The following is a 13,831-nucleotide window of genomic DNA, read 5'->3' as shown; positions in this document are numbered from 1 at the left end:
GTAAACTCAAAGCTGGGGGTTATGGTGGCGCGAGGCGAAGTTACCTCATCTGACGCAAATTCCTCGACCTCTGGTGATGATAGATGATGTTTCGGTCTCATTTCAACCTCCTCGACCTCCGTCTCTGAGATCTGAACCTCTTTTATTATTCTCTTCTCGGGCTCACTCGCCGCAGTTGACGGCTCTTGGAATTCGACCGTTTTTTCCTGTTCAGGTGTCGCCACTTTTTCATCGTGAGGTACAGATTGAGAGACTGGAGCACCTGTCAAAAATACAACCGAATTAGGGGGTGTTTACGAGTGATGATGAACAGGGGGTGTTAGTGGAGAGGGTTAATTTTTTGAGAAATGATCCATGTTTCCATGTTAGCAAGGAATGATTGACAGGTAAGGGGTGAGTTCACAAAAATGATTGACACGCAGGGAAGTATTAGCGAGAAAGAACTGACAAGTAGGGGCCGTGTTTACTAGGAATGATTGACATGTAAGGGGTGCGTTTAGGAGGAATGATTGACATGTTAGCGGTGTGTTTTTTTACGAGGAATGACTGACTGAAAACTAATGACTGATATTCTCATGATTTGAATAATAATAGACATGTAGGGGGTGTATTTACCAGGAATGATAGACAGACAGGTAGGGTGGCGTTAATATTAACCTGTCGATGATGAAGTACTGGATCGATGAGGTCCCGGTGCTCGCGAGAGAGGTCTGATTATCGGCGGAGGTGGCATCTCTTCTTCATCGAACGACACTTCGTGATCTCGCGATGGAATAAACGATTTATCCTAGAAATTAGAAAAAAACAATTTAAACAAAATTAAGATCGATTTTATCCCCTCCTCCACCATTTTATGTGATTTTAGTCCAAAAACGTTTTTACTAAACCCATTTCATCCAATGGGATACCGGCAAGGCTACTGAGGGAAGCGAGGATTCAGTGATAATCCGCCAGGATCGCTAGTGGCACTGGGTTACCGCGCTTCAATTTCTTCGACATTTCAATAAACTTCAGTCAAATTTTCTGATTAGTAAATCAATTTTTTTTAGTGATATCAATACCATATACTGAGTGAGGAAGGAAATCTGATATCTATCCGATGACTCGTTTGATAATTTCCGGATTTGGAAGCTTTTTAAAAATAATGTTCAGATTTCATTGAAAATGAACTGATTTTCACTACGAGTAACCCAGTGATTTGTTGCGCCATCTGGTGTTGCCGCTATCCCATTAGTCGGACGTAACTTTCTATCTTTTTTATTTACCTCTTTTTTCTTATCGTGGACTTTATGGATCATCTGTCCGTCGACCGCTTTTTTATCGAACAACTTCGCGTGACGCGCTTTCAGCTCTTTCGGGTGCGGAGTGTTGTGCCGAACGAAATGACTCTGCAAAGACAAAGAATACATGACAAAAAAATTCAAAACCTCAAAATCCTGTATCAATATTCCAACAAGGTGTAATAATGGCGGATTTAGGATCGTTTTGAATAAATAGACAAAGAGCAACGGGCACTTTATTTGAAATCGGGTGAATTTGGCCACACAAATCCCCCGGCTGCCCCCGCATGTAGACAGACAGTAACTCATTATCTTAATCGATTGAATTAGGCCCTATGGTTTTTGTGAAGGCAACAGGCACTAATTATCAAAGTGGAAAGTCAAAATTTCTGAAAATTTTGGGCAAAAGGGCGCCTTTTTTAGCGTTTCATCATTCAAATATCAGAAATTTCTGACCTCTAGGTATTCGGATTGAGATTTCTGAAAGTTTTCATAGTTCTAGCAATGTTCGCAGAGCTGTTCTGAGGGCACGTCACTGAAGGGAGTGACCTATAGTGGAGGGCACGCTCGCATATTTTAAAGGGGATGACCTGTAATAATGACCCTTCACTAAAAATTTCCTGATTAAATCCTAAGTGGAAGCTGTTTCTTATCAAGAGGTTCCTTGTGTCACTGGTCACCAGCAAGAACAAGGAGATACCAAAAATTCAAATTCTCTGATTAAATTTTTAAGATATCCTCAGTGGGGGCTGTTTCTTATCAAGAGGTTCCTTGTGTCACTCGTCACCAGCAAAAATAACAACATACCAAAAATTCAAATTCCCTGATAGAACTTTGAGATACACTCAGTGGGGGTTGTTTCTCATCAAGAGGTTCTTCGTGTCACTCGTTACCAGCAAGAACATGAAGATACCAAAAATTCAAATTCTCTGATTAAATTTTTAAGATATCCTCAGTGGGGGCTGTTTCTTATCAAGAGGTTCCTTGTGTCACTCGTCACCATTAAAAATAACAAGATACCAAAAATTCAAATTCCCTGATAGAACTTTGAGATACACTCAGTGGGGGCTGTTCCTTATAAAGAGATTCCTTGTGCCACTCGTCACCAGCAAGAACAAGAAGATACCAAAAATTCAAATACCAAAAATTCAAATTCTCTGATTAAATTTTTAAGATATCCTCAGTGGGGGGTTGTTTCTTATCAAGAGGCTCCTTGCGCAACTCGTCATCAGCAAAAATAACAAGATACCAAAAATTCAAATTCCCTGATTAAATCATAATAATAGTGCACGAACCTCTCTTTCGTCATCTTCTTCTTCCTCGGATGCGAATTTGATAGCAGACGGCGCGCGTTCTTTCACCTCGCTCCAGCTGATTCTACTGTCCTGATCCGTCGTCGTGCTGCCTTTTAGTAAATTTTCTACAACAAACAACAACGATATTTAAAAAAAAAAAACGCCCGTTTAAATCGGATCCTTATATTTTGGAGCTGAGAAAAAAATTTAATTCATTCTCTACATATCGGAGGAACTCTGGGTCCCGGTTAGAAATCAAGGTCCAGTTACACATTCGTGAGTTAAGATTTGACTCTCGAGTTAAAACATTGAAAATGAACTCATTTTAACTCAGAGTTAAAGGGTAACTGACGCTTTTTTTTTTATTTCAAAATATGATGTATTCTATTGATCTATACACTCATCTTCAACCGTTCTGTTCCAAAATGTTTAGTTAACGCGCAATTTGTGATTTTGTAACAAGATTTTTGACCTCATTTCGTTGTTTACATCGCTTTCTGTTCAGCGTCGGCTAAATCAGCAGGTGCGCGCCGCAACGTCATTACAGGCAGAGCTGAGAAATAGCGTCTATAGAAATGTGTTGAATTTTGAGGAAACTGTGTGTATTTTCTGTTATATCTCAATGCCAGATTGTTTTACAGCTTTGAAACTGGCCAGGGAGTTAAAAGGATCTATTGTCTATTGCATAAACCTATTTCAAAGAATCAATGAGTAATTTGAATAGGCTAAATCGATCAAATTGAAGATGCAGATTTCAATCCGCTGCTATGAAGCTATTTTAAAGTACACTATGCTAAGCTCTCAGCACTGTTACTGCTGCTCCATAGTTCACCTATAGTTCAGCACCACAAGCATACTACAGTGTCTTATGTAATCACAGATTTCGATCTCGCTAAAGAATAAATAGATTCATATTCGTTTACTATTTTTCAAAGTCATTTAAGACTAAGTAGGCCTAGTTTTAAAACTAACACTTCAAAACTCTACAAAAACTTTCATAAATTTCTACAGCTTTACAACAAATATTCAAAGGAATAATGTTTTTCGATTAAAGTTTCACGCTGCAGAAGAGTTTTGATAGATTACATCACAAATCTTTCACAAATGTTATTTCTAAGTTTTAAAATAGGATGGATGAGGAAATATTCTTATTTTGTGACCAAAGCCGCTACCAATACGAGGTATATTTCAAGAAAAGAATTGAAATTATTCTTGCGGCTAATTCTGTCTAAGTTTCATCATCAGTTCATTAGTCAAAATATTCTTAGATCTAACCATGATCTTACTTACTATCACTAAATGATATTACAAAACGATGATTTAAACATCCGTGTTCCCTGCTGTCTACTAGAAAATGCCATGGATTGCTATTCAAATCCTATTTTTGCGCTTAGTTGGAACGGATATGGTCCATTCAACAGTTAAGTATAATCATTAATATGTAGACTTTCAAAATCAAGAGGCATTTTGTCTCAATTCGAATGCCAAAAAGGTATAAAATTAAGTTGAATTGCTCTTGTAGCTTATTTCCTATTCATTTCTATAGACATCATTTCCGAGCCGTTACTTTAGTGACGTAGTTCTATTAATAGACACAGTACCACGCGTTCAGCAGAAGCAATGTATACACTGAACAGGTGCGCGAACATCAAAATCATCAATTCTGACTAGATTGAAAAGATTTGTCCAATTATGAAATCACCTAGCCTTATTGTATACTATAATATATCGTTTAGTGTAAAAAGTAGAAAATCTTTTAAAAAGTGTCAGTTACCCTTTAACTCTAATTCACAACTGTGGAACTGGGTCCAGGGTTCTTACAGTTCTGAAATTCACTCATATTTCGACAGTCCCTTGACCAGAAATTCCCCGCTTGCATTATAACATATCATCAGAAGGGGCTGTTTATTTAACAAGAGGTTCTTTCTGCCATTCGTCACCAGCCTGAACAACAAGGAACCAAAAAATTCAAATTCCCCAATTTTCCAGATCTGTAAGAACCCCAATAAAACCATAATAAAACTAAAAATCTATATCTAGAAATCTGTTGAAGACTTTACTGCTATTGAAAATGCAGAAAACAACTGTACTGCCATCTAGTAACAAATAAACAAACTACCAACATCCCAAATGAAGCAGCAGAAATCTTACTGTTAGAATATTGATATAAACCTAATGTAGTGAGACAAACTAGCATTCCACTTCGACCTATAACATACACATATATAATCCGTCGATGAAAAGGGGCAGTAGCCTTGAGGGGTGGATTCATTGTGTTAAACAGACACATTGTTCCCACAGTCAGATGAATTCAAATTTTCCCCGAGTATTTTGCGGAAATGAACAGATACCATCGTTATACAGGGGCTAACGTCTTCAAGTGGTAACTGAGTGGTTAAGGTGATTTACGGAAAATGCCCGAAGAAAGATGTCCTTGGGCAACGAGCAATTGACATCCTAGACCTACCGGTATGATACGTGAAGTGCAAAAGGATTAAAGGAAAATTGATCATCAAATTTCGAAATATTTCCCCGAGAAATATTACCTCAAAATTTTCAAGTTTTTCCAACTTTTTAAGGGGTGTAACACCCTGAGCCATACACCCAGGATGATAGCCTTGTTTTATGAGGGGGAGTGAATTGTGAGGGGGTTTTAAGGGATGTTTTAAACACTCACCCATACTCTCAGGATGATAGCCTTGTTGCGGTAAGAGGAAACACGTCAATACTTTCTGATCGGTTTTCTCGTCGTAATCTGTTTGAAATTTCAACATCGGGGTCGCTTGATTTTCCGATAACCAAACGGCTTTCAGGTTGCATTGCGTTATACTCATCGGTAAAAACTGTAATCTAGAAAACAAACAACAAAACAACTTGGAATTTCCGTTCAATATTTTCTATCTTTTTTTTTTCAAAAAAGTTTTTCGGATGTTTTCTAGCTTTCCCATCAATATACAATAACCCTTGGCGATTACTGATCACAATGGGTAAAAGTTAAAACAAAATCTGTTCAACTGTAACACAGCTTGAGCGTAAATTCTGAACTCTACATAAAAAGGGGATAAAATATTTTTACATATTTCTTGAAATTTTCACAATTTGATGATTTTGTACGATTTTTCCAAATTTATTAAGCTTAGTCGCATAGTGTCGCCACCTAGTGATGATTAACGTACCTGTTACCGCAGACGTCGAGAACGTGCAGCTCTCTCAGATTGCCGACCTCGTTCGGTAGATACAAAACTTTATTGTCTCTAAGCGACAGCACCCCGAGTTTCTCTAAGTTTCCTATTGTGTTCGGTATTTCGTAAATTCGATTTTTGTCGACGTTAAAATTCGTCAACTGGCGTAGATTTCCTATACTAGATGGCAATTCCTGTAAAGTAACAATTACAATCAGAGAAAATTCTGAGAAATGCAGGTTTCATCCCAAAGTGCCCGATATTTCCCCGATTCTTGACCAAAAATTCCTTGATTGAATTATAAAATATCCTCAGTGAGGACTGTTCCTTATCAAGACGTTCCTAGTGCCACTCGTCATCAGTTAGAACAAGACACCAAAAATTCAAATTCCCTTATTGAATTATAAAATATAATACATGTATATCCTCAGTAGGGGCTGTTTTTTATCAAGAGGTTCGTGGTGTCACCAGCAAGAATAACAAGATACCAAAATTCAAATTCCCAGATTAAATTATAAGATATCCTCAGTGAGGGCTGTTTCTTATCAAGACGTTCCTTGTGCCACTGGTCATCAGTTAGAACAAGACATCAAAAATTCAAATACGTTTCCCTAATTTGCAAGACAAATCAGAATTCCTAGATTTCCCTGTAGGGAACAAAAATCAATCCAGAATTCCCTGATTTTCTCGATCTGCAAGAACCCTGGAAACTGTGCCCGAAACCTCACGACAATCTATTTATTCTATTACGGAATAATTTCCGCGCCGAAATAAAATCGCAAATCATCGCGCGTAGTGGTGTAATTATGACACAGATGGCTCGCCGCGTGACAGTCGTCACGCCTCGAGGCTAATTTACAATAGTTAGAAACAAGCAATTTATTGAATTTTTCATCAAAGCCGTATATCAATATTTCAAACATCGCGACGAAATATTGAACCATCTTTCTTATTTCGCAAAGCTTGAAAGTTTGGAATTCCACCGTGGATTCAAAGTATGTAAGCTTCTTATCCAACTCAGGAAATACAAAATTCCGTGATTATCATGACGATATAAACCTTGACTAAAATTTCCCTGATTAAATTTTACGATATCCTCAGCGGGGGCTGTTTCTCTCAAGAGGTTCCTTGTGTCACTCGTCACCAGCAACAACATGAGACTGCAATAATCTAAATTCCCCAACTTTTCCCTGATTTTCAAGAATTGAGTCGGAATTCTAGAATAGAGTCAGAATTCTCTGATTTCCCTGATCTGTAAGAACCCCGAGTCTGCTGTGAGTCTCAATCATTCATTATTCACTTACCGAAAGAAGATTCTCCGTTAAAATTAATTCAGTCATTGAATCACAGCTGAAAGAAAAAAATATTCAAATTTGCAAATACCTCTTACTCATGTTGCCAATAGACGGCATATCCCACAGGGGGCGCTACTTACTTTCCTATAACGGGGGTCAAGGTCAGCAGACGATTTTGATCAATTTTTAAAATGGACAGTTTTCTAAGTTCGCCTGAAAAATAAATCGAATATCGCCGGTTAACGAGTACCAACCTACCACCCCTATCGATATTACTCGACCTACCACCCCTCCCAGAGAATAGTGGGTACTTACCGATTCCGTCCGGTATCGTTTCTAACTGATTTTGAGATAGTTGTAAATCAGTGAGATTGATTAATCCGCTCAACTCGTCCGGTAACGTTTCGAGTTTGTTTTCCGATACGTCCAGTTGTTGTAGTTTCCTGAGATTTCCGATTTCCGGCGGTAGATACGATATCTCGTTCGTATCGAGCCACAACTCGAGTAGATTCGGTAACGACCCGATACACTCCGGCTGAAAGTAACAAACATCGTACGTCTTTAAAAACCCTCTCGTCTACATCGCAGTGCGGTGTATAAATCGGTGATGGACTTTACTAATAATACACCGCATCACAGTGTATTGATGTAATCAGTTATTACTATCTCTATCAAAAGATGGCAGCACATGTCAACGTACTACAGTGGAACCTCGTTATAACCAACTCGGATGCAACGATTCAACGGATATAACAAATATACAATTTCATCCCAAGTTAGAAAGATAACTATTAATTTCATACTGGATATAATAAACTATTGGTTATACGAACAGATTTTCTGGTCCCGTGAAGTTCGTTGTAACGAGGTTCCACTGTAACAATACATCGCAGTTAGATGCAATGAAATCATACGCATGTTACTAAACGGACTGGCGTGAAATTTTTCAAAATTTTCTAATTATCTCCCGACACTTGAGGGTATGAATTCGTCAGCACTGAAAGGTTTTAATCGCGCAGTCATCATTGACTCGAGGGATATTAATCCGAAGGGATTAACGCCGTTAATCCGAGGGGGATAAACATGGATTTACTGTGAGGATCAAGCATCATTAATAGATACTACAGATTATTATTGATAGTACACACGTGGTAGAAATATAGAAATATACTATTTCAATTCCATAGTGGGATAGAAAATGTTGTGACCTAATCCTAACATCCCCTCTTACTGAATCTGCTATTGAGATCATGCCCTGCGGCTAGTAACGCTAGATATACTACACTTCAATACCCCCTGACGTGATACCCCCTGACAATACTTTCTCTAGAGGTAGATGTGCGTACTAATTCTAACGCCCCCTAGCGGGTGATATACGTACTAATTCGTCCAGTTCATTGCTGCCGAGATCGAGACTTTCTAGTTTGACGAGAAGTGAAATAGAGTTGGGTAAAAACTTGAGCAAATTCTCTCTCAATTCTAACGTCACTAAATTCGATAGACTGTAAGAAAAAAAATAAGAACGATTTTGTAATTTATCAGTTACAACAACAACAGGGGCAGGAATTAGACAAGAATTAACCTGATAAGTCTAATCATGGTAGTTTTCACAAAAAAATGAGACTAATTTGACATGAAAAATAATAGTTTAGATTGAAAACAATTCTGCCGGGTCATCATTCTACAAACTGCAAAAAATTTGTAATCAGTTCATTTCTATAGCTGCTGGATGCGTTATGGTTACCGTGATCATGATTTTTTAAAAAAAGCAATGTGCAGGGCGGTCAACTTTAAAGATCAGGGCGCGGTTACACAGTTGTGAGTTACAGTTAACACTTAAAATGGGTTTCAATATTCTAACTCTGGAGTCAAATTTAACTCACAACTGTGGAACTGGATCCTGCAGAAACGAGGGATCAATACTTTTTAGCCTAAAGAATTATTAACCCTTTCAGTGCGTCTACACCGCAGTGCAGTGTACGAATCAGTGATGGATTTTGCTAGTACACCGCACTGCGGTGTATTGATTTAATTAGTAATTACTAAATATTTCTCCTGAAAAGATGGCAGCACCTGTCAAACATAGTGAAATATTAGTAACTAACGATACACCGCGCTGCAGTGTAGACACATTATAGTGATATACCCGTTATTCAACACACTAGGGTGGAATATTTTCAGAATTTTCAAATTATCTTCAGCACTATAGGGTATCAATTAGCCAGCACTGAAAGGGTTAATCATTATTCCTGACGGCGAATACATAACAAAAGGCGGACCTGTCTAGAAAAAAAAAAACGACCGCCGATGAATGACGTACCTGCCGATATCCGACGGTAACCGCGCCAACGAGATATCGTTTAAACCAAGATGTGTCAGATTACGTAACTGCGTAAATCCTTCCGGTAATCTGTAATGAATAAAACACTATGCATATTATACACGTAGAACAGACGCGGTTATTGTTATAACTACCGGAAACCAACGTGCACGCATTACCATAGAAACCGGATATTCGTATTGTTGGTTTTAAGGTTTTTGCGAGTTGTTTTCGAATATTGTCCGATATAAACATCGAATCATCATCGCGCGCGTAAATAGCATTGTTATATACAAATTGTGGTTACCGTGGTGATGATTGTTTTATAGCTTGGTGGTTGCAGCTCGAGGACTGGCGACAGTGGCTCGTGTGTGTGTGTGTGTGTTTGAGAAGAAATAAATTCACAGATGAAACACGAAAACAGTCAGAAACAGTTGACGCAAGCGGAGGACGAGGGGAGATAGCTCTAGGAGAGGGGGTCTGATAGTGCAGTGGAATAGAGGGTGCTGGGGAGGGGAGATAGCTCTAGGAGAGGGGGTCTGATAGTGCAGGGGAGTAGAGGGTGCTGGGGAGGGGAGATAGCTCTAGGGGAGGGGGTCTGATAGTGCAGGGGAGTAGAGGGTGCTGGGGAGGGGAGATAGCTCTAGGGGAGGGGGTCTGATAGTGCAGGGGAGTAGAGGGTGCTGGGGAGGGGAGATAGCTCTAGGGGAGGGGGTCTGATAGTGCAGGGGAGTAGAGGGTGCTGGGGAGGGGAGATAGCTCTAGGAGAGGGGGTCTGATAGTGCAGGGGAGTAGAGAACACTCAGGGTCTAATAGGTTGAAATAATAAACTGTTTGTTACAGCTAAGTTGATTAAATAGAAACATTTTAAACTCATCAATCACAATTTACGAGTCGGGCCTCGACGAGAGACACGGAGAAAGTGGGAGCGATTTATAGCGAGACGGAGAGAGTGATGCATAGAGAGTAATGGGACTGAGCGGAGAGAATAGGTAGGAGAGAGGGGAAGGGGAGAGAGGGAAGGAGGGAGAGAGAGAACGAGGGGTACGCGCCCTCATAATCTTTACTGTCGCAGGTTAAATACATCATACATGTATGTATGTATGTATATATGTATTGTATGAAGGTTTATGACATACAAATATTCATTAAAGATAATGAAATTTGTACAGTCAACATGAACAGATTTCTAGATAAAAATCCAAATAGGGATCAACTCAGTGAGTGGCAGGGATCGGGGATCGCTGGATGAAATATACCGAACCACCTCCACCAGAAGTCTCTCAGCTGAATTTATATTCAGATCGTGTGATAGCGCTCAGCTAGAGGGGATCACATGATGGAATACCTATCAATATTCAGATGGTGAGGGACGCAGGTAAAGGGTTCACACTGAGTGACACCCTGTACAGACAGTCTCTGTGTATCAGCTGAATTCATATTCAGATCGTCTGCTGATTTTTACGAGGCCATAAAAACAGTAGTTGAGGGCTGTCATTGATCAGAGAGTAGTTGGGAAAGTGCAGATCAGTTAAACTAGACTCCCAATGGACAGGTTCAGAGAGGAACTGAGTCTGGAGGAATGAAAACCTCATGACTCCGACTGGAGGGGTTCTGAGAGACAGAGGAGCAGAGTCTGGAGGGAAGGAGACCTCATGACTCCAACTGGAGGGGTTCTGAGAAACTGAGGAGCAGAGTTTGGAGGGAAGGAGACCTCATGACTTCAACTGGAGGGGTTCTGAGAAACAGAGGAGCAGAGTCTGGAGGGAAGGAGACCTCATGACTCCAACTGGAGGGGTTCTGAGAGAGAGAGGAGCCCAGTCTGGAGGGAAGGAGACCTCAAGACTCCCACTGGACTGGTTCAAAGAGAGAGGAGCTGAGTCTGGAGGAATGGAGACCGGAGTTCGGAACTGAATCTGGAGGATTGGAGACCTCAATACTCCAACTGGAGGAGTTCTGAGAGATATTTATCCGAGTCTGAGAGTACAGTTTGGTTGTTGTAGTTTCGAGTGCATCTTGTACCCCGCTCGGTGTAGGGCGTGTAGACTGATGACACAACGCGAGGGGATGAAGTTCCTTAACAAACTGCTGAAGGATCGAGAGATGATACAACTACCTGCACCTGAGGGGGCTGAGTTGGTGAGGGGAGAGTAGTGTATGTATGGACTCGAGAGCAGCAGAACGCTGTTAATCTATAATCATGAGATCATTACAGCGGATTAATACAATCCTGTATCGAGTAACCTATGAATTTCAGTTGATTAGATTCTCTCTCTCTCCAGATATATATATATATATATATATATATATGACTGTACTAATGTACTCAATGAGTAAATTATTGACTACTCGACCACCAAACTGAAGTGTCAATCCGTCAACGCTGTCCATCTGGCGGCCATCCGGTAACGAGTAAATCAATTTAATAAATTAAGAGTTGGACGTACGTACGGATCTCCTAATACAGAATAATTGACTCTCAAGATATCATCGTTACCGTTGACAGGTCAAATAGAGAATTCTCCCGAGGAACCGAGGGAGAGTACAGGATCCAACCGACACAATCGTGGTCGAACTGGACCCAAAGTCAGTCTAAACTCGACACAACTGGGGCAATGGGTACCAAGTCAAAAGTAAACCAACTGTGGAACTGAGTCCAGAACCAGAACTAGGTCTACAGAGCAACCCGCACAACAGGGTGCAATCAAAGCACTAGTCAGATTACCCGGGGGGGGGGGGGGGACAAGTATATTTTCATTAGGACAAGTAGGTTATCATTATCACTCGTCTCTAAGCTTTTTTCCCACTCGATACAACAGATGATTGTGCCTCCAGTCGACTGCCTGTGTATGGCATGTTGATTTTTCACGGTGAAATTTCAGATATACTTGCCACTACTTGCCCCACGGGGTTTTCATTCCTTAGATCGGGCCCTGTCAAGTCAAATTTAACCCACAGAACTGTGGAACTGGATTCAGAGTCAAATAAACCACACACAACTGTGGAACTGGATCCAGAGTCAAATAAACCACACACAACTGTTGAACTGGATCCAGAGTCAAATAATCCACACATAACTGTGGAACTGGATCCAGAGTCAAATAAACCACACACAACTGTGGAACTGGATCCAGAGTCAAATAAACCACACACAACTGTGGAACTGGGTTCAGAGTCAAATAATCCACACATAACTGTGGAACTGGATTCAGAGTCAAATAAACCACACACAACCATGGAACTGGATTCTGAGTCAAATTAAACCCATATGCAACTATGTAACAGACATGGAATGATTAGGAATATGAGCCAGAATCAATGCTACAAACACCTGAGTACTGAACACTTTCCAGTTCTAGTATTATACAGGGTTAATTGATTAATCAACTGATCATTAATTGATCTAAGTTTGAGCGATGATCCTCACTCGCCGCAGAGCGTCGTAGTCGACCTGTATGAAAGTGCAGGAACTTACTTTGAAATAGGATTACTGCTAAAATCAGCTACTTGTAGATTCTTACAAAACTTTATATTCTCCGGAATCTCGCAAACATCTGAAAAAGACAATGAAATTATCATTGAAAAGAGATGTATCTACGCAACTCGCTGCTTATACCTGATGTCACAGAACACGTACATGCATAATGCATATACCAGTACTGGTTTATAAGCCTGAACCTACAGTGTTTTCAATAAGAAATTAACAAGCCGGGTCCCTTTGAAAAACAGGAGGGTCCCATAATATGTCACAGTCCCGGAAATGAAAGCTGGTTTGAAAAAACAGGCGGGTTCTTTACAAGCGACAGACGGGTCTGGGACCTGGCTCTTATTGAAAACACTGACCTAATGTCGCGATCACACGGAGATGATTCGGCCTGGGCCAAATTGGCACGTATCAAGCCTGAGTCAAATTTGGACCGCGCTTAAATTAGAGCGCGCTCAGGTGTAAACCAATTCGATACTAAACAATGCAGAGTCAATTAAAATGCAATCCCGTGCTAAAATTGGCTCAGACCTCGTCAGTTTGTTTTTAAATTTGGCTCGACCACCGCGTGAACGGTTGTTCAGGGCCAAATTTGGCCATAAAACGCTTTATGCGATCGCGGCTTTCATGGGACCCCTTATCGACCTTAGCTGATATTATGGCTTATCCACCAGCCTGATGTATCTCCTACCCCAACCATGTATCCACCCTTCCCCTTAGTCTTAATCATTAAAGATCAGTGAATAATTCATCTGAATTTATTACTAAAATGTCTTTGTCCTCGAATCTCTTCCCCTACACGCACACGCTGGAGTTTGTTGAATATTTATCAACACTGAGCTCTGTGAAAGAAGAGACGTATGAAATATTCATCTTCATACTGAAATTCTTGCTCTATCTTTATCCATGTAGACTCGAGCACGAGGAGCTCTTTCTCATTCTCTCACTCTGTGTGTCACATCACAGTCGGATAGA

General features: G+C 40.3%; 1 protein-coding gene across 8 annotated transcripts in view; it reads right to left on the bottom strand.

Moving 5' to 3' along the window:
• Window positions 1-13,831, bottom strand: part of LOC141909853 (protein scribble homolog) — a 47,496-nt gene that overhangs the window by 29,975 nt on the left and 3,690 nt on the right. For all 8 annotated transcript variants that reach the window (XM_074800502.1, XM_074800503.1, XM_074800505.1 and 5 more), the window contains exons 3-14: window positions 12,848-12,926; window positions 9,373-9,462; window positions 8,434-8,554; window positions 7,368-7,587; window positions 7,193-7,265; window positions 7,062-7,107; window positions 5,752-5,951; window positions 5,253-5,425; window positions 2,576-2,700; window positions 1,266-1,388; window positions 658-787; window positions 45-262 (exon numbers count right to left, since the gene is read on the bottom strand). In XM_074800502.1, the coding sequence (XP_074656603.1) occupies window positions 45-262; window positions 658-787; window positions 1,266-1,388; window positions 2,576-2,700; window positions 5,253-5,425; window positions 5,752-5,951; window positions 7,062-7,107; window positions 7,193-7,265; window positions 7,368-7,587; window positions 8,434-8,554; window positions 9,373-9,462; window positions 12,848-12,926 (1,598 nt within the window). The remainder of the gene's footprint in view (window positions 1-44; window positions 263-657; window positions 788-1,265; window positions 1,389-2,575; window positions 2,701-5,252; window positions 5,426-5,751; window positions 5,952-7,061; window positions 7,108-7,192; window positions 7,266-7,367; window positions 7,588-8,433; window positions 8,555-9,372; window positions 9,463-12,847; window positions 12,927-13,831) is intronic.

Source organism: Tubulanus polymorphus, chromosome 8, assembly GCF_964204645.1.
Source record: "Tubulanus polymorphus chromosome 8, tnTubPoly1.2, whole genome shotgun sequence".
In the NCBI taxonomy this organism is placed as follows: domain Eukaryota; kingdom Metazoa; phylum Nemertea; class Palaeonemertea; order Tubulaniformes; family Tubulanidae; genus Tubulanus; species Tubulanus polymorphus.
Note: the sequence above shows the minus strand (reverse complement) of the source record. Positions and strands in the feature narration are given on the sequence as shown.